This window comes from Anarhichas minor, unplaced genomic scaffold (assembly GCF_050575085.1).
Source record: "Anarhichas minor isolate MPS153535 unplaced genomic scaffold, ASM5057508v1 ptg000034l, whole genome shotgun sequence".
In the NCBI taxonomy this organism is placed as follows: Eukaryota; Metazoa; Chordata; class Actinopteri; order Perciformes; family Anarhichadidae; genus Anarhichas; species Anarhichas minor.
In genome coordinates, this window is record NW_027466480.1 from 1,386,573 (window position 1) to 1,413,351 (window position 26,779).

A 26,779-nucleotide genomic window follows, 5' to 3' on the forward strand; every position below is an offset into this window, starting at 1 on the left:
GATGATGTATGAATAACTTTATTATAATCATCATTTACATTAGGTACATGCATATGAAATAAATTTAACCTCTGCATTTTACCAATCCCTAGCATATTGGGAGCAGTGGGCTGCTGTGAAGCACCCTGGGAGCGATTATCAGGATTAGCTTTATTGGCGTACGCATATGGAATTTGACTCTGGTTTCCACTTCGCTCTCAATGTACATACACAAGTTTACAATAAACAAGAAACAAATATATATATAAAAAATAAAACAAGGGCAACAAAAAAAGTAGAACAGATGTAGGTATAAACATTTTACAACTATGTACAATACTGTAAGTATAAATATATATCCAAAAAAGTATATATATATTTGTATATATAAAAATAAACCTATAAACAACAATGGCAAAGGAATTGAGGTGGTGGTAATAGTGCAAACAGAGGTAGTAGTGCAGTATGTCTGATTAATTGTTCATGAGCATGACAGCCAGTGGAAAGAAGCTGTTCCTGTGTCTGGTGGTTTTGGCGTACAGAGCTCTGTAGCGCCTACCAGAGGGGAGGAGTTGGAACAGGTTGTGTCCAGGGTGTGAAGGGTCTGCAGTGATCTATCCTGCCCGTTTCCTGACTCTGGAGGTGTACAAGTCCAGGATGGAGGGCAGGCTGGCACCAATGATTTTTTCTGCAGACCTTGACAGCCACCTTATCTGTTTGATCTATTATTTATTATTGCTGCAAAGTAAAACGTTGTACATTTGCTTTTAATACACCAGAGGGCAATGTTGATGTATGCTTTAAAGAAAAGAAAGGGGGGAAAATAGATATTGCCTTGCACTTTATCATCAACAAAGGAATGACACCTTACATAAGTAATGTAAACCCAATATTTTCCTCTCACATCTGGGGGTGGGGGGGGGGGGGGGGGGGGGTTCTTCATCACCTTATAGTTTTTTTTGTTTTATTATTAGTATTAATGTATATTTAAAAAATCTGTACTCCGCGCCAACGTGCTATTGTTTTGCCTCCGCCATTAATATTACCAATCCGTTTAGCTTATTGGTTGATACGGCTGTTGAAATACCGCCTACTTTTAGGTGACGCATTTTATTGGTCGTGGCTTCGGTTTTGCATAAAGTGAGTCGCAAGGATTGGTCTACACAAATGTCAATTGTCTTCGGCATATTGTGTGAAGTCCCGCGTACTCTCGCGCTGATTGGATAAGAGGCCAGCCTGCAGCGGAGCTGAGACTGAAGATTGGCTAAAAAAGACGTCAGTCATGATTCAATCAAAAGTCATTGGTTGATGTTAGTGCAGTATTGAGGGATTTTGTTTTCTCCCAAAACCAGTCAGACAGGCAGAGACGGCAAGACATACTTCAGCGATTGTCACATAAATATAATGTTTTTATCAACGAAGCCGACGGTATATGCCCTGTGGACTTAACCCTACACCTACAAGTATAATAACTGTGAGTAAAACATCCATCTTTGTTTGTAGTTCCCACGCGGGCAGTCAGACGCGGACACTGAGTGGACTTATAACGTTAGCTATCTCAACTATGTTGTTGTCAAGAGAAATTAGCTCACTCAACGTTGGTGTTTTTATCAGTGAACGCCCATTTCAGAGCATGAGAGAATAAAGTATTTGTTTCGTGGGCACGTGTCAAAAGTGTGACTTTTAACCAGGTAGGTGTGAGACTATTAACGTTAACGTGAGTTAAGTTGAAAGGTTTGGCTATCAACAACACAGAAGTTGGTTTCACAGCAGAGCTATCGCTACCTCGTGCTACTGTAACGTCACTGCCCAACTTGTTCAAAATTGTAAAGATTTAGAAAGACGTATATATAAGGCAACGCCGTATAACACGTATTAATTGATCACATGTTCAGTTAGCAGCTAGCCAGAATCACACGCTGGTGTCGCTGATCGAATGACCGAGTTATTCGGTTATTAGCTCGGAGGCTAACTGCGAGAACATTTTCCAATCGCTGGGAAATTGTTAAGAATTTAGAGCAACTGGTCTTGTAGAAACCTATTTAATCGTATAACGAGTTAAAGCCGTGGTGTCAGTGAAGTGTCATTATCAGGTTTAGCTGTCAGTCAAAGCAGAGGGTCCCCCTTTGTTTTCACCCGTTTCTTAGTAACATTTCCTGGTCTTTGCAACTTCACGTTATTCTCTGATCACGCGGCCATGCTGGTTAATCATTTAACGATTTAAATGATTCAAGCGGGCCTGACATGGCTCGTGCACACTTCAAAATACAAGTGTGCGTTGACACGCGCACACCCTCTCTGGGTGATGTTTACTTACAGCGTCTCAGTGCCATGGTGTGGTCTCCATGAACATATTCCATTTCATCCTCAAAGGTTGATGAAAGAAATCAATTATTTATAATGAATTCATGTGCTCTGTTTGGATGAAGCTCTATTTATTTTACTTATTTGAGCATCGTTTATTTATTCTTTATTATTGGACATTTTAATTCACAGCTTATTGTACCACAATGTTGTCGTCTCGGTACATTTACAGGCAAAAAAATACTGTACAGTTGGTGTGTGACTGAGTGAGAGAGACAGTCTGTGTGTGTGTTAAGAAGTACAAATTCTTGAGATCTCCTGTCATCTTTGTACTGCCGGTCCTACAGTACAACTACAGTTGGTCACTGGGCGCTGAGGCCATACCGTGGCAAAGCATCAGATGTTGAGGCGCATTGGATTATTCATTTGATGAATTCATGGCCCAACCTCTGAGAGCCGTTACTTTATGACATTAGTGTCACAGAGCGAGAGAGCCTGATCTGCGTCTTTCCTCTCGCTCAACAATAGAGTGTTGGCAGGCAGCCTCCTCGTCTTCTCAACTTCCCTTCCTGCAGCTATTTCTAGCTAAATGGAAAGGGTTGCAAAAAACAAATCTTTAGAGACGACTGAGAGGCAGGCAGGAAAGTAAAGGAGAAAGAAAAGTGTTCATCCTTCTGTACAATAGAGAGAGGGGGGGGAACACATCATGGAGTTGAATTTAATGCACAAATGCTCTGCTTGGATTTCTCAGTTACATTTTGAAGAATTGTGCTTTTGAAAACTCAACCTAGATTTGTGAAAAAGGAGAATTTAGATTTGTGTTTGCCCTTAAGACATTGAATAAATGTCGTGTTTCGTTCTGTCATATTGAAGCATGCACACGTGTATGAAATCTAAAATATATTTTCTTTTTTTATAATTGCACAAAAGCTTGAATCTGGACCCGGTTGTGTTGGACTTTAAGGCCTTGTTCAGACTGCCAGCTCAAATTTGTTTTCCGGTAAATAGATACATTTAGGAAGTCTGGACAGCAAAAAGTCACATGAAATGCAATATTTTTTTTTGCAAATCTTATCCAAACCGCATTTGGAGGTGGTTTGAAATGTGGTTCCAATCGGATGTCTACGATGCGTCTGAGTCCGGACTTTCTGGCGTTTTTATTATCGGATCTCAAAGTGTGGAAGTGCGGAACAGATCCACAAATCTATGCTCAGTAGGAATTTGATTGATTTTGTTATTTGTGTCTCTATATACATAATTTGTATGTTGCCATTTATTGTGCGGCCACTGAGAAAATGACCAGCGTCAGGAGGATGACTTTGATAACTGCTTGTACGGCCTAACCCTACAACAATGACAACACATTAGTCTATAACGCTTTTTTCTCTGACGCGGAGCGAAACTCCAAATGCAAAGGAATTAGACATCACAGCAGTGGTATGTGGGGATTATATCAATCAGATCCATCGGTCCTGCATCTACAGCGCTCAATGATCACATAGGTTCAATTTTGGTTTGCTTCGGTCTGTCACTTTAAGATAACCTCGAGAGACTAATAATATCTTTGGTAGAGCTAACGTACGGTTGAGTGTTGGAGAAATACTCATTTTAAGTATGCAGCTCTTCAGAGCAAATATAGCAGAATCGTTTTTGCAATCTTTTAATGATCAATCCTGCAGCCCCACCATCCATTATATCGTTCAATGCAACTTGAATACATTATTTACTTCTACAGGTCTTAGAATATATATATATATATATTTTTTTATATATATATAGTATAACTGGAAAGAGTTAAAAAGACTTCTCCAGAAATTGGCCTTTTGTTGAAGAACCGTCTGCACACTTGCTCCCTTACTCAGTCACTCACACACACAGTGTGTGTGTGTGTGTGTGTGTGTGTGTGTGTGTGTGTGTGTGTGTGTGTGTGTGTGTGTGTGTGTGTGTGTGTGTGTGTGTGTGTGTGTGTGTGTGTGTGTGTGTGTGTGTGTGTGTGTGTGTGTGTGTGTGTGTGTGTGTGTGTGTGTGTGTGTGTGTGTGTGCGCAGATAGGGGGTATGGCCCTAGGATGCAGAGATCATAATACAAGTGATGACATTTTTACCAACAAGGATTCAGATGAAGAATGGGGCCAATGTCATCTTTAGTTCACTTCTAAATGTGGGTTCAAATTTCCTTCAAGCTGCTTTTGTTGAAAAACATATTTTTCACATGTCATCTGTTCTGTAGTTCTCTTGGTTGCATGACGTTAAAATTACTTGTGATGTTGACTTTGATCCAGCGGCACCGAAACAGTTCTGGTGGTCGATGTGGCACACCCACTCACTACTTTATGATATGAGTCGATACATACAGTGGCGGGTGCATCCTCCCTAAATCTCTTTGTGTTCACTGGTCCTGTGTAGCAGTCCTGGGGATGCAGAGCCCCCCCCACCTCCTGACCGTCAGTGCCTGTGCCTGGGTCAGCAACCTCTGTCACCGTAAGTTAGCCTGCAAGTGGAATGAAGCCCTGCAAACCCCCCCCCCCCCTTTTTTAAATGTCCCTTTGGTGTAGTCATCTCTGCCCCCCCCCCCCCCCTCCCCCCTCCATAAGTCCCATCCATGCTTCGTCAGCCAGTTTGCCGGTGCAACAAGGGCCGTGGTTACGCATGTCTTTCCAATTCCATGCCATAATTTCTTGTTATTGTCGTTTTAAAGCTCTTATCTTAAAGCAGCAATATCAGGAAATGCTGTGTTTTTTATGAGCAGTGACTTCCCTTTGGGATGATGGAGACGTATGATAAGTTGTCCTGATGTCCACATTGCTGTCCACACCTCGCTGAGGTCCGAGATCGATGCCAGCCAGACCACCTCGGCATGCTGATCGGATCCCGATGCGAGTTATCACTCTAATGAAGGCCATGGAGTGAATGGTCATTGACGGCCCAGTAGAGATTGGTCATTTAGCTGCAATGTTTCCATTTTGTGTGTGTAACGGATCACAAACCTCACGGTTCGGTTCGGATACTTTTTCGGATCAGCAAAGAAAAGGGGAGGAGACAAATATAACTTTGCTTTCCATTTATTAATTAAAGAACTTTAAGAACACTTAAAGCAAATAACTTTGGGCTCCATAAAAACAAAAATATTGAAGATGTCCAATTTGAAATAAATAAATAAAAATAAAACATTCAAGAATACTCAATTCTGTTAAGTTTAAGTGCAACATGAGGTATGTTGATACCCTCGTCCTTTGATCAATATTGAAAGAAAAAAACAGCCGGTGAGCTAGCTTCCACTGTTTCAACTGAACTGAACTGCTCGGCAACAACTTTGGTCTATGTTTACTTCCTGTCAGATTATGTCATTCAAATACACAATAATGTTTACCATTACTGTGAAATGGTCTACAACTTAAATTGTTTTTTTCAAAAAGACGAGAATATCTCCACTGTCTGGGTAGAGGGTAGACCTTTCTGTGGTTACTATTGGACCTGTCTAGCTTCCACTCTGCTGCTTCTGTCAGCACCTGCGCCAGGTGTGTGTCTGTGTGGCTCTCACAGAGGGGTCGTGTCTACAGCACCGGACTATGAATCTCCCACTCCGCCGTGATGAAGTGAGCGGTCACTCTTTTCCTCTTCGTAGCGTGGCTCAAGCACTTTAACCAGATTTTGAAATCCTTTTGTTTTCCACAACGGAGTGGCCCCCGTCGCTGACAGACCGGGGTGGTGGCGCTTCATATGTGTGGACATGTCCGATGTACGGCCGTTGTCGTATGTCTTTCTCTTTAAACAACGCCTACATACCGTAATGGTTTTGTCCACCACCCTTATCCGTCATTATAAGTTACAGGGAAGACAAAATGCTCCCAAACTTGCGACTTAAATGACGCCGGGGGCTTCTGAAGTTCCTCCGCTCGCCATGACTTTCATCGTTAAATGCTTTTAACCTGATCCGTTCACGTGAACACACTACTGCTTCATATCTGTTCACTGACATGTTGCATTGATATTCAGGGACTTGTTACTTGAAAAGGAACAGCAGCAGTAAAACTTTATTACACACTGATGATTAAACTGTAAAAATACTCAATTGATACGAACGGGGAGGTGTGATCCGAACGGGGAGTTGTGATCCGAACCGATCACGGCTCGATCCGTGATCCCTTACACCACTAGTTGTAACCCAAGCTTCTCTGTTTGTTTGCATGTCCATGTAAGTCAGAGATGTACCAATCGATCGGCTGACGACCAAAAGCGGAGGGTTTTCAGCAAATTGTGCCGCCAAATTAAGCGGTGAAGGAACAACCCTAAAACACTTGGAACAGCTACCTTAATCAGACACTGATTTTTATTTATTTTTTATTGTAATTCATTCACATGCATGCTGCTCAGAGTGATCACACTGACCGGCTCGTCTGCCTCTCCATAGCACAGTCCTGCTTGTACCGGAGCTAACAGCTAACATTAACGGAAGCTGCATTGACTTGCAGGCTCTGGTAGCGGCAGCAACCTGTAGCGGCAGCAACCTGTCAAACACAGTAAGCCCGCCCTAAAGCATACCCTGCTTTATGGTCTATTTTCCTCTAAATGGACCATAATTTACGAAATGAACATCATCATTGAAGAAGACTTGAAACTAGAGATTGAGACGATAAGCTCATGAGGTAATAAATTAAGAGAGAAGTAGAGTCATTTTCTCATAGAATCTAACTTCTTTTTGCAACCGGAGGAGTTGCCCCCTGCTGGTCAGTAGAAAGAATGCAAGTTTTAAGACACTTCAGCATTGCCTCCACTCGTCAGAACCGGAGGTTGCCTCCTGCCAACAAGCGCAACATAAATCTGCAGAAATGCAGTTTTCGACTGTTTGGCGAGTAGCTGCCATCCTCTACTGCAGGTAACGCTAGCGATGCCATACGGAGTTTGCTAATAAGAAGAGGTTAATAAATGAAAACGAATCATGTAGTTTATTGTTTAGCTGCGAGTGCAAATCTATCGTTTATATACAAGAATAATAAAGCAATGTCGATTCTTTTATTAATTAATTGTCTTTTTTAAGAGTACTAGTATCGATAAAATCCTAACGATACCCGTCCCTATTCAAATGGTATCTTGTTAAATGTAGTTTTGTGCGAGAAACGTGAATAAATACAGTTGTTTGAAGGAGATGTTTTCACTGCAATATAAAATAGACATAAGAGAGAATCATGACCTGTTTGACTTTTTGCTGTTTTTATTGAACGCACCGATATCAGCCAATACGCAAGTCCAGGTATCTGTTGCGAAAAGAAAGAAAACGGTATCGTAACACCCCTGAGCTGTTCTTGTGACTCCCCCGGTGTGCGCCTCACCTCTTTGTTCGTCGAGCCCCGCGCTGTGATCCATGAAACACAAAAACACCCCGTGACTGATCTGTTGTGGCCCCAGTCGGAAACTGCATGTCAGCAAATGTAGATGGACACACACACACTAAACAAAAGCAGCGTTAAGGGTGAGGACACAGCATTCCTTCTCATCCGCCGAGTGTTGTTAAAGTCTGCACGCGTCCATCTGCCTGTGAAGACGTCCAGCTGTGCTCCTGTAGTTTCTTTCAGAGTGGATGTGAGATGATGCTGCTTAATTAGTCGCTATGGTCTGATTTAACTGTCTTGATATTTGTCTGTTTATTTATCGGATTTCCTTTATTTTGTTGATGACTTTCATTATCAGTAAAAGAAGAGACCACAGTTGAACGAATGGAATAATGAGCAGCAGGGCTGAGAAGAGTGAAACATCTGAGTATGTTAATGAAGGAATCTGATAGGGATGCTGCAATAGGATGGAGATTTCAAACTGGTTTTGGGACTTCCAGTACTTGTGTGTTTTGGGTTGTAATGAACAACGCAACCTGATGTATTGGTATTCATTTAGCCTGTAGACTTATATAGTTTTTAAAGGATAAGTTTACATTTATCACGCCCATCACACTCGCATGTACACTGATGAAGCTGAATCAGTTGCTGTGATTATTCCTCCGTTACACAGACTGTGTTTGCTTACTGAGATGGTTAAACAAACAGAATTTTGTACTTCAAAGTATAACTTTCAGCTAAACGTCAGAGGTCATTTTTACACAACCTAGAGGTACGGACTTTGTCATCCATCGGAATAACAAGCGACTACTTGTCCACATTTACTGTCAACTTTCTCAGTAAACGAATTGTTCAGCCGCAAAGCATGCTGTCGGTGCATATTTTTGGTCACAGCTCTTTAATTATCAATCAGTTGTCCCGTTGAATGCATACAAATGCCATTGAATTATGTGTACATGTAGGTTTTGGAGACATTTGTGAATCAGCAGTTAACGTGATGCTGATGCATAGTTCCAGCCCTCTTTGATTTATGATCAAAATGTGTGTTTTATCAACATGGCAACTCTGTTCTTCAACCCCAAAACCTGCCAGCGGGATGGATAAGCATGTTTTCTTCAAACAATCGCCAAAACGACACCGTTTACCACAGCCAGAAGCTGTAAAAACTGTCATAATCTTCAGACGGTCCTCGAACAGAAAGCTGACCTCAAAAAACGCAACCGAAACTAAGCTTAAAATTGTGGTATTTCATCAAATGATTTAAGTCTACATGTCTCATTTAAAATTCCGCATAAATAAACCATTTACTCAAACCAGATGCTGTAAATAACATTCAATTCTGCGATCCTCAGCACTACTAGGAAGCCATGATTGATTTGACTGAGACCAAGGATCGTCTCAGAAAAATTCAGTAAAAGTTGGCCTGAACTGCAGGAGAGGAGGGGCTGTAGAAATGCGAATAGCTTAACGTATGTATAGCCCGTGGAGCCTCCATTCTGAGAGCGAATTAAACCAGATTTTGAGGGTGTAGTCTGTCGCAAAGAGGTACAGGATAAAGTCTACTCGCTCAGTTTCCTTAACTGTTGTTTTTTTTTGTGTCACGGCGGCGATTACGCCCTCTCATTTCCAGGTTTAATGATGCTAAATAATGTGCTGTGCTTTGCTGCCCGCTTCTGAAATGTATACACATATTCATGTCATCGCTGTTGATCCAGCAGCGTGACTTAACTTTTTTCCGTTTTTGCCGCCATGGAGCAGTGGGAGAGATCGTCCCGGGCGACTCCCTGGAGGTGCGAAACGAAGCCGCCATGTCGGTGACCGTTCACGAGAATCGCAAATCCCGCACCAGCACGGGCTCCATGAACATCTCGCTGTTCCACAAGCCGTCGCACCCCGACAGCGTCCTGACCCACCTGAACACGCTGAGGAAGCAGTGCCTGTTCACCGACGTCACCCTGTGGGCCGGTGATCGTTCTTTCCCATGCCACAGGTAAACGCACGGCGACGACATTTGTGCGCCTTTCAATTCAATTTCAACCATCCCGACCTGTGACCTTGACGATTCTGTTGGTCGCTGACCAAATGCCGTGTTTGTGTCTTGCAGGGCCGTCTTGGCGGCGTGCAGCCGTTATTTCGAGGCCATGTTCAGCGGAGGGCTCCGAGAAAGTCTGGACAGCGATGTCAACTTCAGAGACAGTATACACCCCGAGGTACTGCTGCTTTTACTGAGGACGGTTATACCGTACTGGGTGCTTCAGACAAAAAAACACAATCTTTTATTTTTTAATCATTACAATTGTGTGTTTTATGCAAATAACTACTATAGATGTGTATAACAAAGTAAAAGGATACAATTTTGAAATTTTGATAGTTGACACTGACTTCGTTGAATTTATTTTCCTAGACTGGTTGAAAAAAAAAAAAATGTCTGGATCCTTGCTGTTAATTACAGTTCTTAGAAAGAAAATCGTAATCGGCAGGTCAGACTTTTATATAATTGATATCTGTCCAAGAAAATTGCAAAAGTGTGTGTACATGCATACTAAAGAGATTGAAAATAAGTCATGTCCTTTCAATCAAACGGTATTATTAATGCACTATGTATGCCAAAAAGGGTGTAATCATGATTTATTGGGAGAAACCAAGCAATTTAATGTACAAAATCAGACCCTTCAGCACCCCCATATAGCCCAAATGGAATGATCCTTTGTTTTACAACCACATTTTCTTCTGACGGTTTGACTTCTTCAGGTCCTAGAGCTTCTGCTGGACTTCGCCTATTCGTCTCGAGTCATCATAAATGAGGAGAATGCCGAGTCGTTGCTGGAGGCGGGCGACATGCTGCAGTTTCACGACATCCGAGACGCGGCGGCTGAGTTTTTAGAAAAGAACCTGCACTCCTCTAACTGCCTGGGGATGATGCTGTTATCAGACGCCCATCAGTGCAAAAGACTGTATGAGCTGTCGTGGAGGATGTGTCTGCTACACTACGAGACGGTAACGAAGATTTACATTGTCTCCTGGCTTCTGGCACTAACTCAGTGTTGTCAATGTCACCCTTACGCTTCTGAAGTTTTTTCTGATTATCCTCACTTCTTCAACTCTTTAAACCTTTATTTGTGCGATTGAAGACGACTAAATTAAAGTTGGCAGCTGTTCCTCCCTCGGTCTTCTTCTCCCTCCCATCACTCAATTAGAGTTAACAGCTGGACTAGAAATAGACCATAGATGTTTTTGAAGATCCATGCGTTGCTCATGTCATGATCTACAAGTTTAACGTATGACATGTGTAATCAAAATGTCGGTCTGTCCTTTAGGTGAGAGAATCCGAGGATTTCTACAGTCTGTCTAAAGATAAACTGCTGGAGCTCATCCTTAGCGATGAGCTGGAAATAGAAGATGAACAGGTGAGTGGTCCTCTCCATACCTTTCCTGGCTTTCACCAATAGCAACAGTGTCCAGACCAGCTGAATGCTCCTCTCTGAATATTTGATTGTTATTTGTTGACCCATGGCAGGTCGTGTTCAACTCTGTGATGCGGTGGGTCCGGTACGACCTGGAGGGTCGGCGTCACCATTTACCGGAGCTGCTGAGGGGCATCCGGTTGGCTCTGCTGCCGTCCGAGTGTCTGCTGGAGGCCGTGGCCTGTGAGGAGCTGGTCATGGCTGACAAGAGGAGCAGGTATGGGGCCGTGTAAATCGATACAAAAAGCTCTGGAGTCTGTCTCTATTTCAGTGTCTGCGACCTATGACTAGAAAGTACAAAGATACACATTTTTAAATACCAGCAGATATTGCTACACTACCGTCTCACTCCCTCTTGCTCTCCTTGCAGTTCTCATACTCAAAGAACTCAAGTTACATACTGTTACCAGGGGAAACACTGTATAAGCATAGAATAGCACAGCATAGCATGATCTATTCTAGCCTGATAAGAATCATCTGAAGTCCATTAAGGAAACGCATGTTTAGTACAAGATTGGAAAAGCATTGATTTACTGACCCACTGATACATGAGGAGCTTGGTACATAGTAGTACTCACTGTGTTTTTCCTTGTTGAAAAGTTCACTGTGATTGAAATCAACTTGTTAAAAAAACACTGAGTTATTCCACAAATTCCGATTTTAGCATGTGATTGACTTCTCTTTTTTCCTCTCCTCTTTCCCTTTGTCTTATCCTCTTTTGTTTCCTCTCCTGCTTCCTCTCCTCTTTCCCTCTGTCCTCTCCTTTTTCCTGCTGCTCCCCCCTCATTTCCTCTACTCTTTTCTCCTCTCCTCTTTCTCCTCTTCTCTCCCCTCTCTCCTCTCCTTTTCCCTCTCTCTATACCCTTCCTGTCGTCTCCTCTTTCCCCTCTCTCCTCTTCCCCCTCTTTCCTCTCCTCTCCTCTCTCCTCTTCTCTTTCCCCTCTTTCCTCTCCTATCTCCTCTCCTATTTCATCTTTCTCCTTTCCTCCTCTCCTATTTCATCCCTCTCCTCTCCTTTAAAGCCTTTAAATATTGAGTTCTGTTCAAAGTTGAACTTGTCTTTAAAGGACTCTTGTGGGAATTGAGACATGTCAGCAGTTCATGGAGAATTAGGCCAAGCGTTAAGTAAAGACACGACGAGACAAACGTGTCTTCATCTCTCAGACGGTGTTTTTACTCTCCTCTGCAGGTCAATAGTAGAAGAGGCAATGCAGTGTAAGAAGAAGATCCTTCAGAACGACGGGATAGTGACTAGTCCCTGTGCTCGACCGCGTAAGGCAGGCCACACGCTGCTTATCCTGGGAGGCCAGACCTTCATGTGTGACAAGATATACCAGGTGAAAGACATAAACAGTCCTTTTTATACAGGACGACCTGTTTTCATGTATAAAAAGATACCGCATGTGTTGTATGAAGTATCATGTTTACTTGGCTTAAAGTATATCCAACACATGCAGTGTTTAGTATTTAATCCTAGCTACCATCCCCCGTTAAATGTAAATAGATGGGAGGCATTAGCTCAGTTAGTAAAGCAGTGTTAGAAGATCATTGACTTCCAGATTACATACAGCAGCTCAACTACAATGTAAGTAAGTAAAATGTATTTAGTCACAAAGTGCTTAACAGGAGTGGAATTACAAGCATAAATAAAGCACAGAGTGACCATATAGCATTCTGCAGCCTTGGTGCTACTGCCTCAACAGCTCACAGGTCTTAAGGCGAGTGCGGGGGACATACAGATAACATAACACGTTTGACCTGAGAGCGCGAGCGGGTGAATATGGGTGAAGTAGTTCAGCCACATAAAGTGGATCCTAAATGCTACAGGGAGCCAGTGAAGAGATCGGAGTATGGGGGTGATGCAAACAGTTGAGAGCAGATACACTGAGTGAGGAGAAAAGTGAATTGCAATAATCAATGCGTGAAGAGATAACGGCATGTATGATCATCTCTTTTTCAGCTGTTGATACTACAGATCTCAGTTTGCTGATATTTCTTAGGTGGAAGAAACAGGATCTAGACAGCTGCTTAACATGGGGGTCAAACAACACTGATTGGTCAAATATTACCCCTAGATTACGCAGGTTGAAGTCGGCAGCAGAGGAGAGTGGACCAATACTCTGCTTGATCGTAGGGACAATCTGGTGCAATAACCAGAACCTCCGTCTTAGTGCCGTTGTAAGCAGTTGTCTGCCGTCCAGTCTCTAATAGCATTTACACAGTCCAGGAGCCTAGTTACTGTGAAAACCTCACTGGGTTTGAATGAAAAATGAAGTCTGAGTTCACATTACAGGAGTTTACTAGAAACAAGTCTTGCATAATACTTGCTTGAATAACACATGGTGGTTAAACAAGGAGTGTAAGATGCACACCATGTAATCGCAACATCAGCCAGCCATAAAGGGAGGGGTTGGCGGTTCGATTCCAGTGTCTTTCTGTTCACATGTCAGTGCCTTAAGCAATACACTGAAACCCACATTGCTCCTGGTGTATGTTTGTGATAAAGATTTTCAATTCAATTTAATTTGTAGAGCTAAATATCGCAAATTTGCCTCGGGGGGTTTTACAATCTGTACAACAGAAGACATCGTCCCGCAACAAATAAGGAAAAACTCCCCACCAAAAAAAAGCTCTAATGGAGTAAGCTCACCCAAGATGAACAGAAGTGTACTAGATGTCATGTGTACAGAATAAACAACATAATAAAATAACAACATAGTCAATTCATATGACAGAAATGAGAGCAGTAGTAGCAGAAATAATGTGAACAAATGAATATCATTTTAAAAATGTATTGCCACTCCCAGATGATGTCCATTTATATACATTTCCCATACATATCATTAAAAACCAATGCAATAAACCAATACAGATGTCTTTCAAAGTCCACCTTTCTGTTTTCTGCTAGCTCTCAATGTTTCCAAGTCCTACACCTGCTTCGAGCCATCCACAACTTTCCTACAATGAAAGAAATGTCGGATGAATGAATAGCATGAACTGTCTTCAAAATGTGTTTTTTTTTTTTTTTTTTAATTAATTTATTAATTTATTATATTTTTGTTTAAGTGTGTCTTTTTATTGACCTCCACTAATATTCCGTTGACAAACTCAATAGCCACCATTGTTGATGGACCTTCTTTAGGTTGACCATAAAGCCAAGGAGATCATACCTAAAGCAGACCTCCCAAGCCCCAGGAAGGAGTTCAGTGCGTGTGCCATTGGCTGCAAGGTTTACGTCACCGGAGGAAGGGGATCAGAGAACGGAGTCTCTAAAGACGTCTGGATCTACGACACTGTCCACGAGGAGTGGTCTAAAGGAGCACCCATGCTAATAGCCAGGTGAGCTACATATGTTGCATCATAGTAAAAGGAATATCATAGTACTCTACCACTATTAAGTGTGGTCTGGCAATATTTAAGTTTACAAATTCACATAGAAGGGTTCAAATTTATGTGGAGTGGCACACGTTGATATAGAGTGGTATAGATTCTTATAGAGTGGCACACATTCATGTAGATATAGACTGGGACAATAGGGTTGGGGCATTGTACAGATACATTAACAGTAATAACGGTACATTTCTGATTTCTTTTTAAATTTTGCTAATTAAATGGTCTTTTCGGAAGAACAACTTAATGCAAAGTAACACAAAGTTGTGTAAAAAGAAACTCAATTATCCACTTGGCCATGAAGTGAGTCTGACTGTTGTATACAGACAATGTCATAACATAACACAAGTGTTGTAACGGACGGATGATCAGGACATCGGCATTTAATAATGTCACATTATAAACAATCAATCAATGAACAGGAGAGCAGGTAACCGTGGTAAGACCGCTAACGAACGAAGGTTCTGTTTGGTTACATTATGATGCGTTCAGGCTCTTTTCAGTGAAACTGGGTATTGGGCGAAGGTCAATAATAACGTTATGTGTTCACATGTAATCTCGTAAAATGTAGTCTTGGTGAGAAACTTGCAATAAATCCAGTTGTTTGAAGGAGACGTTTTCACATTAATACAAATAGATATTAGAGATGAATTTTGACCTGTTTACACTAAACTCTAAACAGTTTATAATACATCAGTAAGACTACTAATGACAAGATTTGATTTAAACCATGAAAATACTATTTTTCATTTGCTTATCATTTGAATTGTGTATTTTTGAAGAAAAAAAAAACTATAGATTACTATAACAAAGTCAAAAGATAACATTTAGAATTTGTGATGATTTATGCTGATCTTAGGGCAGTTAAAATGAACGTTGGCCAAAAATAAAAATAGTCCGGAGCCTTGTAAACCAGCTGCTATAATCAATCAACAAAGGGATCTGTATCTGCCAATATGGATCATAAATGAGCAGCAATTAGTATCGGCGCCAAAAGAATCATCGGGGATCTCAAACAATTCTATTTGCCGCCTTTTTTATTTTGTACTGATCCAATCTGTGATCCGTTGCACCAATACATAACACAAGTGTCTGCTTGATCGTGCATGTCACAGTGCATGACAGTTGTACACAATAATGATTTTATAGTAGAGCTTAACTTAACTTAATGCCACTTGAATGACCTTGCTTTTGCAGTGACTGCAGTTTGTCTTCTTTCAGGGGGTCCTCCCAAAAAATGAAGGCTAGTTCATTTTCACCATTTGATTGACTATAGATGTGATTAACAGTCATCAGAGGGACTATTCGGATCATAAGTTTTACTCCCCTTCGCGGTTATCTCCTCAAATTAGCGGACAACTATGGAATTCTGGTCCTAATCAACTAAAATCTTTTCCGATGGACGTCCCTACAGCAAAATCTTAGGTCCATGACCTAATGTGTATCCATTAAGGGGTCAAAAAGATTGAGAACCACAAAAGTTTATGTGGGTCTTCTCCTCCAGGTTTGGCCATGGTTCAGCTGAGCTGGAGAATAGTCTCTATGTGGTTGGAGGTCACACAGCCATAGCGGGAGTTTTTCCTGCCTCTCCATCTGTCTCCCTAAAACAGGTATTGACAGTTTCATTTTTTTGTCTATATTCATAAATGTGTGTGTCCCGTACACATACAGCCAGTAATGTTATTGTTATCATGTGAAATATCTGCGCTGGTCTGACTTTGACTCAACTTGCACACATTCTTCACCTCTAAGTCGTATACGTCTGTTGGAAATCAATTATGAAGTTAAAGTGTGACTGTATAACATCCTCCTAGGTGGAGCGGTATGACCCCCTCAGTAATAAGTGGACTATGATGGCTCCTCTAAGAGATGGAGTCAGTAACGCAGCCGTGGTCAGTGCCAAACTCAAACTCTTTGTTTTCGGAGGGACAACCATACACAGAGACAAGGCCTCCAAGGTTGGTGGATTTGTACGTCAACCTTCCTTATAATTCCTCACAATTCACTTTCTAACCAACTAAATAAAACTTTTGTGGCTGAGACTACACTCTAAAATGACGGTGTCTCTATATCTAGGTCCAATGCTACGACCCTGTGGGTAACCGCTGGAACATTGCGGCCGAATGCCCCCAGCCGTGGCGCTACACGGCGGCTGCCGTCTTGGGCAGCCAGATCTTCATCATGGGCGGCGACACCGAATTCACCGCCGTCTCCGCCTACCGCTTCGACTGTGAAACCAACCAGTGGACCCGGGTCGGGGACATGACGTCCAAGCGGATGAGCTGCCACGCCGTGGCCTCGGGAAACAAGCTGTACGTGGTCGGGGGCTATTTCGGGACGCAGCGGTGTAAGACGTTGGACTGTTACGACCCCACGTCAGACAGTTGGAACTCCATCACCACTGTGCCTTATTCACTGATCCCCACCGCCTTTGTCAGCACATGGAAACACCTACCTGCCTAACTGGAAGAACACCAGCAGCCAATAATTTCAGGTACATTGTCGAGACGGACACTAACGGCAAAATAAATGTAGTCTATTTTTGTTTCTTTATTCCGTGCGTAACTGCAATGATGGTGAGTTGGGTGAGCGCTGCCAAAACGAAGGTCACCTACACTCCGCACTGTGCTTGAATGCATCCTTTGTAGACACGCGTAGCTCTGAATCTGCTGAGTAGACAGTTTGCTTCAAATCTTACATCCCACAGCGGATTTGCTTTCCCCTGCATCTTTGCATTGAGCGGATATGGACTTTTCTCTCAAACTCTCTCGAACTCAACTTCAGACTTGTTCATTTAGCTAAATTGAAACCAAAACACACGTGGGTGAGGGAGCAGTCTTTCAAAATGAAATGCAGACTTAAATAATTACATAATTAAGACTACCCGTTTTTTTTACCTATACCCACTAAAATAGCTGGACCTCTCTTCAAATGATCACTTTAAAACCAACGAGAAGAAGCCGTTCTTAAAATATATTATCGGTTCAAAACATTCTCTTATGCTTAATGGAGCTGTGACTTCATATCCTGGCCCGTCACAGTCAGCACTTTGCAGAGAATAACGATGAATGATTGATGGGCCCTGAGTCTCCAAAAGGATTTACAGCACTTGAACTGATTGGTGTCACATGGAGTCGCTGCAATTCAGAAAATTCAGTACGGAAGCACAAAAATCCACAGTGTTGATAAAAGCTCTAGGACTGACTGAGTTCTTATCATTGAATTTATAAGTTCAACTCTTGCTCTAAATGACATGCATTACAATTGAATGCAGAATATAATACTAGGTAAATATGAAGTGTAGTAGGTTGAAGAGAGTCAGACTGAGTGTATTTATGTCTCCCGTTGCTACAGGACTGGGTTAGGTTATATGTTCAACAGAGCTTCCACAGGTCACAGTGGCTCTAAATTGCTCGTGAACGTGAATGGTTGGTGGTATGTGCGTCAGCCCTGTGATTGAATGGCGACCTCCAGCCGAATGTCAGCTGGGATTGTCTCCAGCCCCTCACAGCTCTTTAAGGATAAGATGATGATGGTGATGATGGATAGATGCGACTGGACATAACGGCAAATATACATTTTTCTTTATGTCCCGCAGTCCAGTTGTTGTTTTCTTGGATCATGATTATCATCAATATTGCCCAAAAGTCTATTAGTAAACTAGTAAACAGTTTTTTTATTTATTTTTTATTTATTTATTTTTTTAATAATGCCATAGATATTATAAAAAATCCACTCCAGTGATCCACCAATATTCCACTCTGCAGCGTCGCATCCCTGTGAGTCCGTGAACGAGGCACGTTCCTGGGGTTAGGTCACATGTCTGTATTTAATAGACTAAAGTCAGCTGAACAAGTGATGTGAAGAATAACGTTGTCAACAGCCTACCGGTTACAAACTGGCTCGGTAGTGAATGACACAGGCCCAAACGCGTCTGAACTACACCTATTGTTTTAACCGGCCAAACACGCACCAGAAGCGCGATGAGCATAGGCTGTATATAAGAAGTGGACGTATTCGTGACATCACCCATTGGTTTGTGGACTGCCGTTATGAAGCCTCGAGTTTGGCGATTTCGCCATCTTGGATTACGGCCGTCGCCATGTTGTGTTTTTGTTTTTTTGCTCAACTGATGAACAGAAGTGACTATATTTGGAATGCGGAGGAGTGACGTAGAGACTCTGTATAGTCTCTGGTAGTAGCAGCGACCTGTCAATCACAGTAAGCCCGCCCTAAAGCATACCCTGCTTTATGGTCTGTTTGACTCTAAATGGACCATAATTTACTAAATGAACATCATGATGTATTGAAGAAGACTTGAAACTAGAGATTGAGACCATAAACTCATGTTTACAATGTTTACTGAGGGAATAAATCAAAATAGAAGTAGTCATTTTCTCATAGACTTCTATACAATCTGACCAATAATTACGCTTTTACTGGTTAAAACGCCACATAACGTAAATTTAGTTTGTAACTCAAGAATTCCAACTCCATCTTGTGGTTTGTGTGATGTGATTTTACATGATGTAGTTTAACTTTTATCCATATCATGTTAGTAACTTAATCGATTTATAGTTTTGAACCAGGACCTTCAATTATTTAGATTAAGGTGTATCTGTACTATACAAAAAATGTGCCTAAATAGCGACCTTTTCATAAACTACTGCTCGTTCTATGGTGTTGGCTTCTCACATCAGGTGCCTGCAGTGCAAATGAGGCGCATAAATGATCACCTTCAGTGCGCTTGGGCCTCAACACATTCAGTGTTTTTTGTGTTTTGTGACAATACAATAATAACGTCATTATTTAGTTTAAATTAAAACTCTCACTCGATCTCAAAGAAGGAAATAGCGAGAGTAACGGGCAAAGCAGCTTTAATATTGACGTAGTTTCTTTTAGTGCTGTGCGGTGGATCTGATTTTTGCCGCTGTAGAGTGTGGTTCATGCTAGCTCTATTCTAACACTATAATCACATTAGCACATGTTGTTGTCTGTGTGCATAGTGACCGGTCTATGCTGAGGTCAAACTGAGAAGAAGCCGTCTTCCTGAGGTTCTGTTCTCCTCGTCCTCTCTAGTCCTGTGCAGTGGGACTGCAGCACATAAATATCCTCCATCCATAATCCACCCACTGATGCGTACTCTCCTACATCCCCCCCTTCTTCTCTTCACCCGCCCCACCACCTCTTCAAAAATTCATGTTATGAAACCGGAGTCCCGGAGCAGCCTGTTCCTCCCAGCACCATCTTGTCCTGTGTCCCGGTCTCGTTCATTCGTTAACTCCCTCTGTGTACACTACATCTTTAAATATGTATGTCACGTTTTCTCCTATCTCCAGCTTTTCCGCCATTTCCCCCTGACCTTGTCTCGGTTCTAGCTGTGACGCAAAGATTTGTGATGGATCATTCTGGAGTTTAGTACCACTTCCGGCACTCAGGTGCAGCAGTAACAGCCCCCTCCCATGGGTCTCCACTGAGCCTGGCTAATTGAGAATTGACTGCAGGCGATGTTTGCCTCACTTTGTTTTTATGGTTATGATTTATTCATCATCAAAACAGGACATCGAGGCAAAGACTTTAACAGCCCATTGACATCCATTTTGCTTAGGATTAATTTATCTCAACACCAGGAATGTGAGCAATCCACGCAGATTCCCTTAGCAGGGGCCTCATGGAACCTGATGGCGTGGTACGTTGTAGGAGAGTAAACAATAACTGATCTCTGATAACTCTCGACAAGAACTCGTTCTCATTGTTTCTCTTTCTCGGCTCACGTATCGACACATTCGGCACAATCGCGGAGATCTAGATTACAGGATCGGTAGTGGCTTCCTCTCTTTGTTGCCTTTACACATCCCGGCGTGACTGCCGGGGTTAATGTTTCAAGTTTGTCAGCCAGAACAGGATCAATCGTTGTGGACTTGGACCTGTTTTGCAGAACAGGTAAAACAACTTTCTCGGGTCCTGAAGGGACCGACGGCCGTGCTCTATATGCACCATGGGCACCTTTTAGGGTTTGTACTTATACAAACACTAAACACACACCGGGCCTTCAATCAACACCAATGTAAACCCATCTGTGCCTTTATTATTGCAGTCAACTGACGTAGTATTAGGTGCAATAATATCGGTGGTCGGTCCTGTGATTGTTTGACCCGCCCAACCTCCCCTCCCGTCACCCAGGAGACCCTTGTTTGGGTCCCGTGTGAAACCAAGTTAACGACTTGTTTCACCTTGCTTTTGTGATGTAACTTTCGTAGCCTACCTAACACCAGTTATGGAACAAGCATAATTATTTTATGCAACAAACATGCTTGTTTTAACCCAAACCAATGTTTTCCTAAGCACAAGCAAGTAGATTCGATGCCCAATTAAACCATAGAACTAAGAACCTTCGTTGGAAGTATATTTATGCATGTAACAAGCGGAAACTTTGTTTCCTGTCAACAGGGAAGTTTATTTTGAAAAGACACTATCCGCGCTTAAAACTGACTCTAGAGGGGAACCTAGAGCGTCATAGTTTGAAGTGTTGTCTTTGATGAGTTGGGAGTGAGAATGTGTTGGTCATGTAGTGTACTGTCTACCTTATCAATTGAAAGCCTGTGCCAACTTTCCAACAACACAGTAACACTGTTTCTGCTACTTAATCTCAATAGGACAGCTGCCGATTGTGCAGCTGTGGACATTTGAAATGAAATGAATGATTCATAAGGTTTCCAAGTAGAGTTCAGAACAAGAAATGTCTATTTAAGGCTGCTTGGCTATGAATGGTAATGTCAGTTGGTCAGTGGGTGGGTTAATTAGTTGGTGTCTATGGATTGTCCTGACTGTTGGTGCACACAGTCATGGTCCCATTCATCTAGGATGAATTGTGGTCACTATGACCAGTTTTGCTGGTATTTGGTCCAAATCAATGACGTTCCCATCTACCTCAGCTGTACTGTGATGAGCTAATTAGCAATGCTAACATGCTAAGCTAAGACAGTGAACGTGGAAAACATAAGTGTGTTAGCATGCTCATGTTAGCATTTAGCTCAAACCACCACTGGTTTAAACCCCACAGAGCTGCTAGCATGGCTGCAGGTGGTAGAATGTGAATTTTGACAAACATGAATTATTCTGTCACTGTCGAGGGCGAAAAACTTTGGGTCACCGCACTTTTCTTCAGAAGAATTTGGTATTTTTAATTTCATAGCATAAGGGATGCTTTTCAGTTTTACAGCCTATCGTGGCCTTTTGGGAAAGTGTTTGTTCAAGTTAGTTTTTTCCCCGTCATCTTTAGTGGCATACTTTTTCAAGGTGAATTCATTTATTTCCACCCTTTTAAATGCATAAATTGGGAGTCGGAGACCAAAAGCTCCGGTGTGTCATGTATCCTGAGGGCAGTGCCAACGAAAACGCAACAGGAAACATAACATGCACTGATAACGGTCCACTAGAATGACTCAAGATTTTTTTAAATGTTCCATGGTAAGAAAAAAATAATAGAAAAAACGATTTTGCACTACATTTTGGTCTGTGACTGTGATTTAAGATTAAGAAGCCCTTCTTCTTCAGGCAAGAGCTGTTCACCCCGGCTTATGATCACTTGTGAATATGATTGCTTTAAAGTATCCCTACTGCCTGTCATCTCCACTGCATCACACACACACACACACACACACACACACAATCCTTACTTCTCTATTTTCCAGCTCAGCAGCTCATATTTTCACTGCTCCTGCTCTCAAAGCTTCTTTTTTTTTTTTTTCCCTAGTCGGGCGTCAAAATATTTAGCAGAATGCAAACCGGTTTTAATGTGGCGCTCTTTCTTATGTTAATGCATGACATCAGATTAGTCCCTGATCTGAGACCATCTGCGAGCTGAGCCCAGTGAGAAGCATCGAGAGACACACACACACACACACACACACACACACACACACACACACACAGTTTAAATCTATGTGAAAAACTGTCTTTGAGACTGTAGTCAGACATTTCTGTATATTTCTGCGGTTCGTCAGTGTGTGTGTGTGTGTGTGTGTGTGTGTGTGTGTGTGTGTGTGTAAATCATTGTAGGGATTAAGCGTTGTGTCGGAGAGCCGGCTCAGAACATGTCAGGATTATATTACTGAGAGAGAAAATCCCATAGATACTTATAGCTGAAGTGTCGGCCTTCTGGAAAAAAGAGGAGATCTTAGGAAGGAAGCAGTTCATGGTTTTGTCGGGGAAAAAACTGTATGAAATAAAGAGTCTGCATTTTGTGTGGTCCCAGTGCGGTGTTTGCAGAGGAACCACCCGCAGATATATATAAATGTAAAATCTGCACACCATATTTGAAGGTTTTTTTTTTTTTTCTCAACACACATGTCCTCCAATACAATATATTTCTTTCATGAACAACAATTCTTTTTTGAAGCATTCCAATCTGGCTTTCGTTTCTTTCACAGCTCTAAAGCCGCACTCATTAAAGTGACCAATGAACGCTGCGATTGGCGAGCACTACGCCCAGCGCTACGTCACATGTCGTTAACCAGCTAATAGCACTCCATGGTAATCCAAAATGAACTGAGAGGTTCATAATTGCAATTTTTGGTCTTGCGACAGCTAATGTCACATTGTTTTTTTTTTAAATTGACAGCCGGCATGTTTTCAGCCTGCTGTAAAACACCAAAAAACATTTCGGCAAACCAACTCTGAACAGACGTGAAAATTAAACCTTTAAGCTGCTCTCTCTCAAACCCAATCGATTTGAGATCTTTTACAGACGATGAAGGAAAAACAAAAGCTCATGGATTGATGTGATTGTTCATCAGAAACACTGAACCAGTCGCTGCAGATGAAAGAGACTCACTAGCGAGATGTTCTTTGATTGAGGACGGCACTGATCTTTCTCTTTTAGGTTGATTGCCCTCTGAGAAAGTACTCGGACTGGAGGAGGAGGATCCTCCGAGACTCCAACCCCTGCAGTCGGCAGCCGGCCGAGGCTGGAGTTCCACACGGGACCAATCCTTACAAAAAACACAAATCTGCACCTCACAGACTCTGGATCAGTGCTGGGCGGCGTGGTGAACAAGCCAACAGGCACAGCACAGGTCTTAACACACACACAAAGAGAGAATCACTCTCCGTCTGATGCTTCCTGGATAATGTGATACTCCACAAACAGACACTTGTCTGGTGGACGAATGCTTTTGACGATCGCTCATACAAACCTTTGTTTATTTGTTACGGGGGGAGGTTTGTGTGTGTGTTTCTATAATGTCTTATTAGTCATGAAATTCACTACTAAAACCATTCCAGTGTAAAGACAAAAACTCTTAATTGATGACAGCATTAACATACTCCAGCGGTTTCCCTGAAAAATACAAAGAAACCCAAATGAAATGGTTCCTGTGAACCTGCACCCAGTAAACCTTATTTCAGGTTGCGCTGCACACACTGACTGTGTTTACTAGTATTGCTACCACATGTGCACCAATACGGTGTTAATGAACAGGCTGGGTTTGAGAGTTTTAGATCCCATCATCGAAGAGGATTTAAATGGTCTCTTCATCATTAGGAAAAGTCTGGCTGATTCTTTTTGAAATGTATTTTTACAATTAACGGTGGATCATCATATCAGGTAACTTATCAGTGCACATCAAGAGAATATTTGATTCTTTTTTAAATTTGGGAGGTGTAAATTAAATATTCCCGGTGGATGACTGAATGTTATTTGTAGGTTTTTATTGGATGCTCTGCAGTTACATCAGAAATATAAACAAAATAATGTACAGTTAACACAATTAGTAAAGTGAACATGTTAACGCTGCAAACACAAATGTGTGTTAATTAGGTCGTTATTGACCCAAAAAATGTATCCATTACTAAATACTCTGCTCACTTTATGCGGCGCAATTGACTGTCCAAAAGTCAAAGCAGTCTTTGATGTGTTGACTTCCATTAATTTTCTCAAAGCTGAGTACAGGGAATTCTGTATAGCAGACTGTTTAGTGTGAGAGAAATGGAGTCCTCCATGAAGGGTATAATCATTCTCACTATCCATTCAGACAGCACTGCAAAACAGCCAACACACTACATAGCGGGAAAATGGAAACTCAACACTAGAAAAGTGCACCAAAAAAAACTACGTCTTCAATACTGATGAAAGTGGTGAATTATAAATTGAAGGATGCAGTAAATGGAAGATGTCGGGTTTTGTCCTGCCACACATGTAAACACTAAAAATATTGAAGGGTGACTGAAGAACGAATGCTTGTTCTTTATTAAGAATTGAACCGTTACCATAAGATGACTTGTTGGTTTGCATTGGATCTTATGACCCGTGGTCACAGTGTCACAATGACTTCGTCCACTTCTTATATACAGTCTATGACGCTAATCACGCCATCTGACTTTAACACACCGCATATACCTTCTGCAGGCTGCAATACATCCGTTACTCATTGGTTAAATGTTTTTGCAACCACATTAAAGGACAGAATTGCTTTACGGCAGCTTTTACGAATTCCACAAGGCTCGTCTCACCGGGGTTTAGATCTCGGCCCCTCTATCGCTCCGACAGGTCTGACAAGTTGGTAACCACCTCGACGCATAAACATAATCATTTCATCTGTAAGTGTCTCTAATGTCCCAAACATTTTATCTTTGGGTCCCAGGTGCTATTTTTTATTGTGGACTTTTGAGCACTGCCTTTCAATTGTCATGTCAAAGGATTATTTTTAGCACACTTTTCTACAAGAGAAGAAAAAGTGGCTAACAGTCTTGTGAGGCAGTTAAGTTGGACTTTTGGAATTTGAAACAGAAATAATTTCAGTAAAATTACTAATTTCAGGCAACCAATCAACAGTATACAAAGGACAGCCAAAATAATTCCAATTCTATAAAATAAAGATGTATCATCTCTCTATGCCTCTCACACATTTCATTTAAAGTGACAAAATCAATGGAGAGCGATGAATTGTTTTTCCCTCCGGGTGTGGGCGGGACTTAATTGCGCTCCGTCTCGATACAGAAACTATTGGATGGTGATTTTGTTAAGTTCTTGGCAAAGACCTACTCAAACCCGTAGTGTCAACATAAAGGACCAAATATCTCTTTAGGTCTCATGTGAGACGCAGTAACAGATCTCTGCTGAAGCCTGGACGTGTGCCCAAAAAAAACCTTTTAAATGACAGGAATTTTCTTTTCTTTTTGTTTTATTTACTTTGCTAAGCTCTAAAACAATGTTTTCCTATCATTTCTGTACATGCATTTGCTTCCAAAAAAATACCTTAAAGGCACAGGAAACATGTGGGAGCATGATCTGTGGATTAAACTAAAAGGCACAAAGGACAGTTGGGATGTCTCAAGTTGCACATGCACTCCTTTGTATTTCCAGGAGCATGTTTTAGTGTTGAAGGAACACGTGGAAGTGAAAGGCAACAGGGCTGCTGGTGTCGTGTTGGTCATGGGGAAAGTCTTTTGTTTCGATATGTCATTCTATTTGTGTTTTTTACAGGACGAAGAGCACAGTGTGTCCTGCAGAAACATCACTGCCAAAGAGCCGTTCAGAAGCTGAACCCTGAACTGATTTATATATATTCTTTAATTTTTCTGTAACACCTATGCACTTTTGATATTTATCAATGCATTCGTTAGCGGTGGTGTGTCTTTATTCCACAGGTGTGGAATGTTTTCTACACGCTGGAGATAACACCAGCTGTCACAATATGGAGAAAAAAAGACAGCACAAAAATGGATGAACGAGATTTCTGCAGGACACAGAGATGCACTCTAAAGTCTAAAACGTGGCTGATCCATTGTATCGTCTCTGTGATGCGGTATGTGCCGGTGTTGTGAGTCCGCTGTCTAACAGTGAAAAGAGCTGCCGTGAGGAGGCTGCACAGAGAGCTCAGAAACACTCCACCTGTTCTTCAGAAATCTGAAGTGAAAGTGTTTTTGAAACAATATGGAAAAACTGAAAGGTCTTGGAGAAGGATAAAAAAAAAGTAGATGCTGTATGTTTTTACTGGTGAAAATAAACTCACTTTTTCAACTCTGCGTGGTTCTTGGATGAGAAGGATGATGAACGCATGTCTCACTTTAGGTCAGAGAACATTCATTTATTAGTGCAAGTAAAACTGCTACTTTTGTTTGTTCGTTAAACCTCTACCTGATATGTTTTTTTATTTGGCCAGTAGAAACATATCCAGGGGTTACGAAGCACCATGATCATTCATTTGGATTTTTTCTCTTTGTGTCTCTCCCGCGTATGTTTAACTGGAGTTGCAAGACTTATCAGAATACACACATTTGATTGGCTGAGTAGCATCACGTGATGTGATTTA

At 41.8% G+C, this 26,779-nt stretch overlaps 1 protein-coding gene across 12 annotated transcripts; it reads left to right on the forward strand.

Moving 5' to 3' along the window:
* Positions 1-1,316: 1,316 nt before the first annotated feature.
* On the forward strand, positions 1,317-26,487 carry enc2 (ectodermal-neural cortex 2). Of its 12 annotated transcripts, none has more exons than XM_076106539.1 (13): positions 1,324-1,453; positions 4,688-4,762; positions 9,367-9,601; positions 9,716-9,821; positions 10,363-10,608; positions 10,929-11,018; positions 11,129-11,292; positions 12,265-12,412; positions 14,218-14,414; positions 15,970-16,075; positions 16,280-16,435; positions 16,542-16,959; positions 23,350-26,487. In XM_076106539.1, exons 2-12 carry the CDS (start codon positions 4,699-4,701, stop codon positions 16,926-16,928), a joined length of 1,899 nt encoding a protein of 632 aa, XP_075962654.1. In that variant the 5' UTR covers positions 1,324-1,453; positions 4,688-4,698; the 3' UTR covers positions 16,929-16,959; positions 23,350-26,487. The 12 variants fall into 12 exon arrangements, with proteins under 12 accessions (XP_075962663.1, XP_075962654.1, XP_075962661.1 ...); XM_076106546.1 differs by having other exon boundaries at positions 16,280-16,423; XM_076106542.1 differs by having other exon boundaries at positions 9,370-9,601.
* Positions 26,488-26,779: the final 292 nt, after the last annotated feature.

Bases quoted from the DNA above. Each gene is read 5' to 3' on its own strand.
- enc2 (XM_076106539.1), top strand. From the start codon at position 4,699: ATGCAGAGCCCCCCCCACCTCCTGACCGTCAGTGCCTGTGCCTGGGTC. The intron at 11,019-11,128 runs GTGAGTGGTCCT...GACCCATGGCAG, and splicing joins TGGAAATAGAAGATGAACAG to GTCGTGTTCAACTCTGTGAT. The intron at 12,413-14,217 runs GTGAAAGACATA...GACCTTCTTTAG, and splicing joins TGTGTGACAAGATATACCAG to GTTGACCATAAAGCCAAGGA.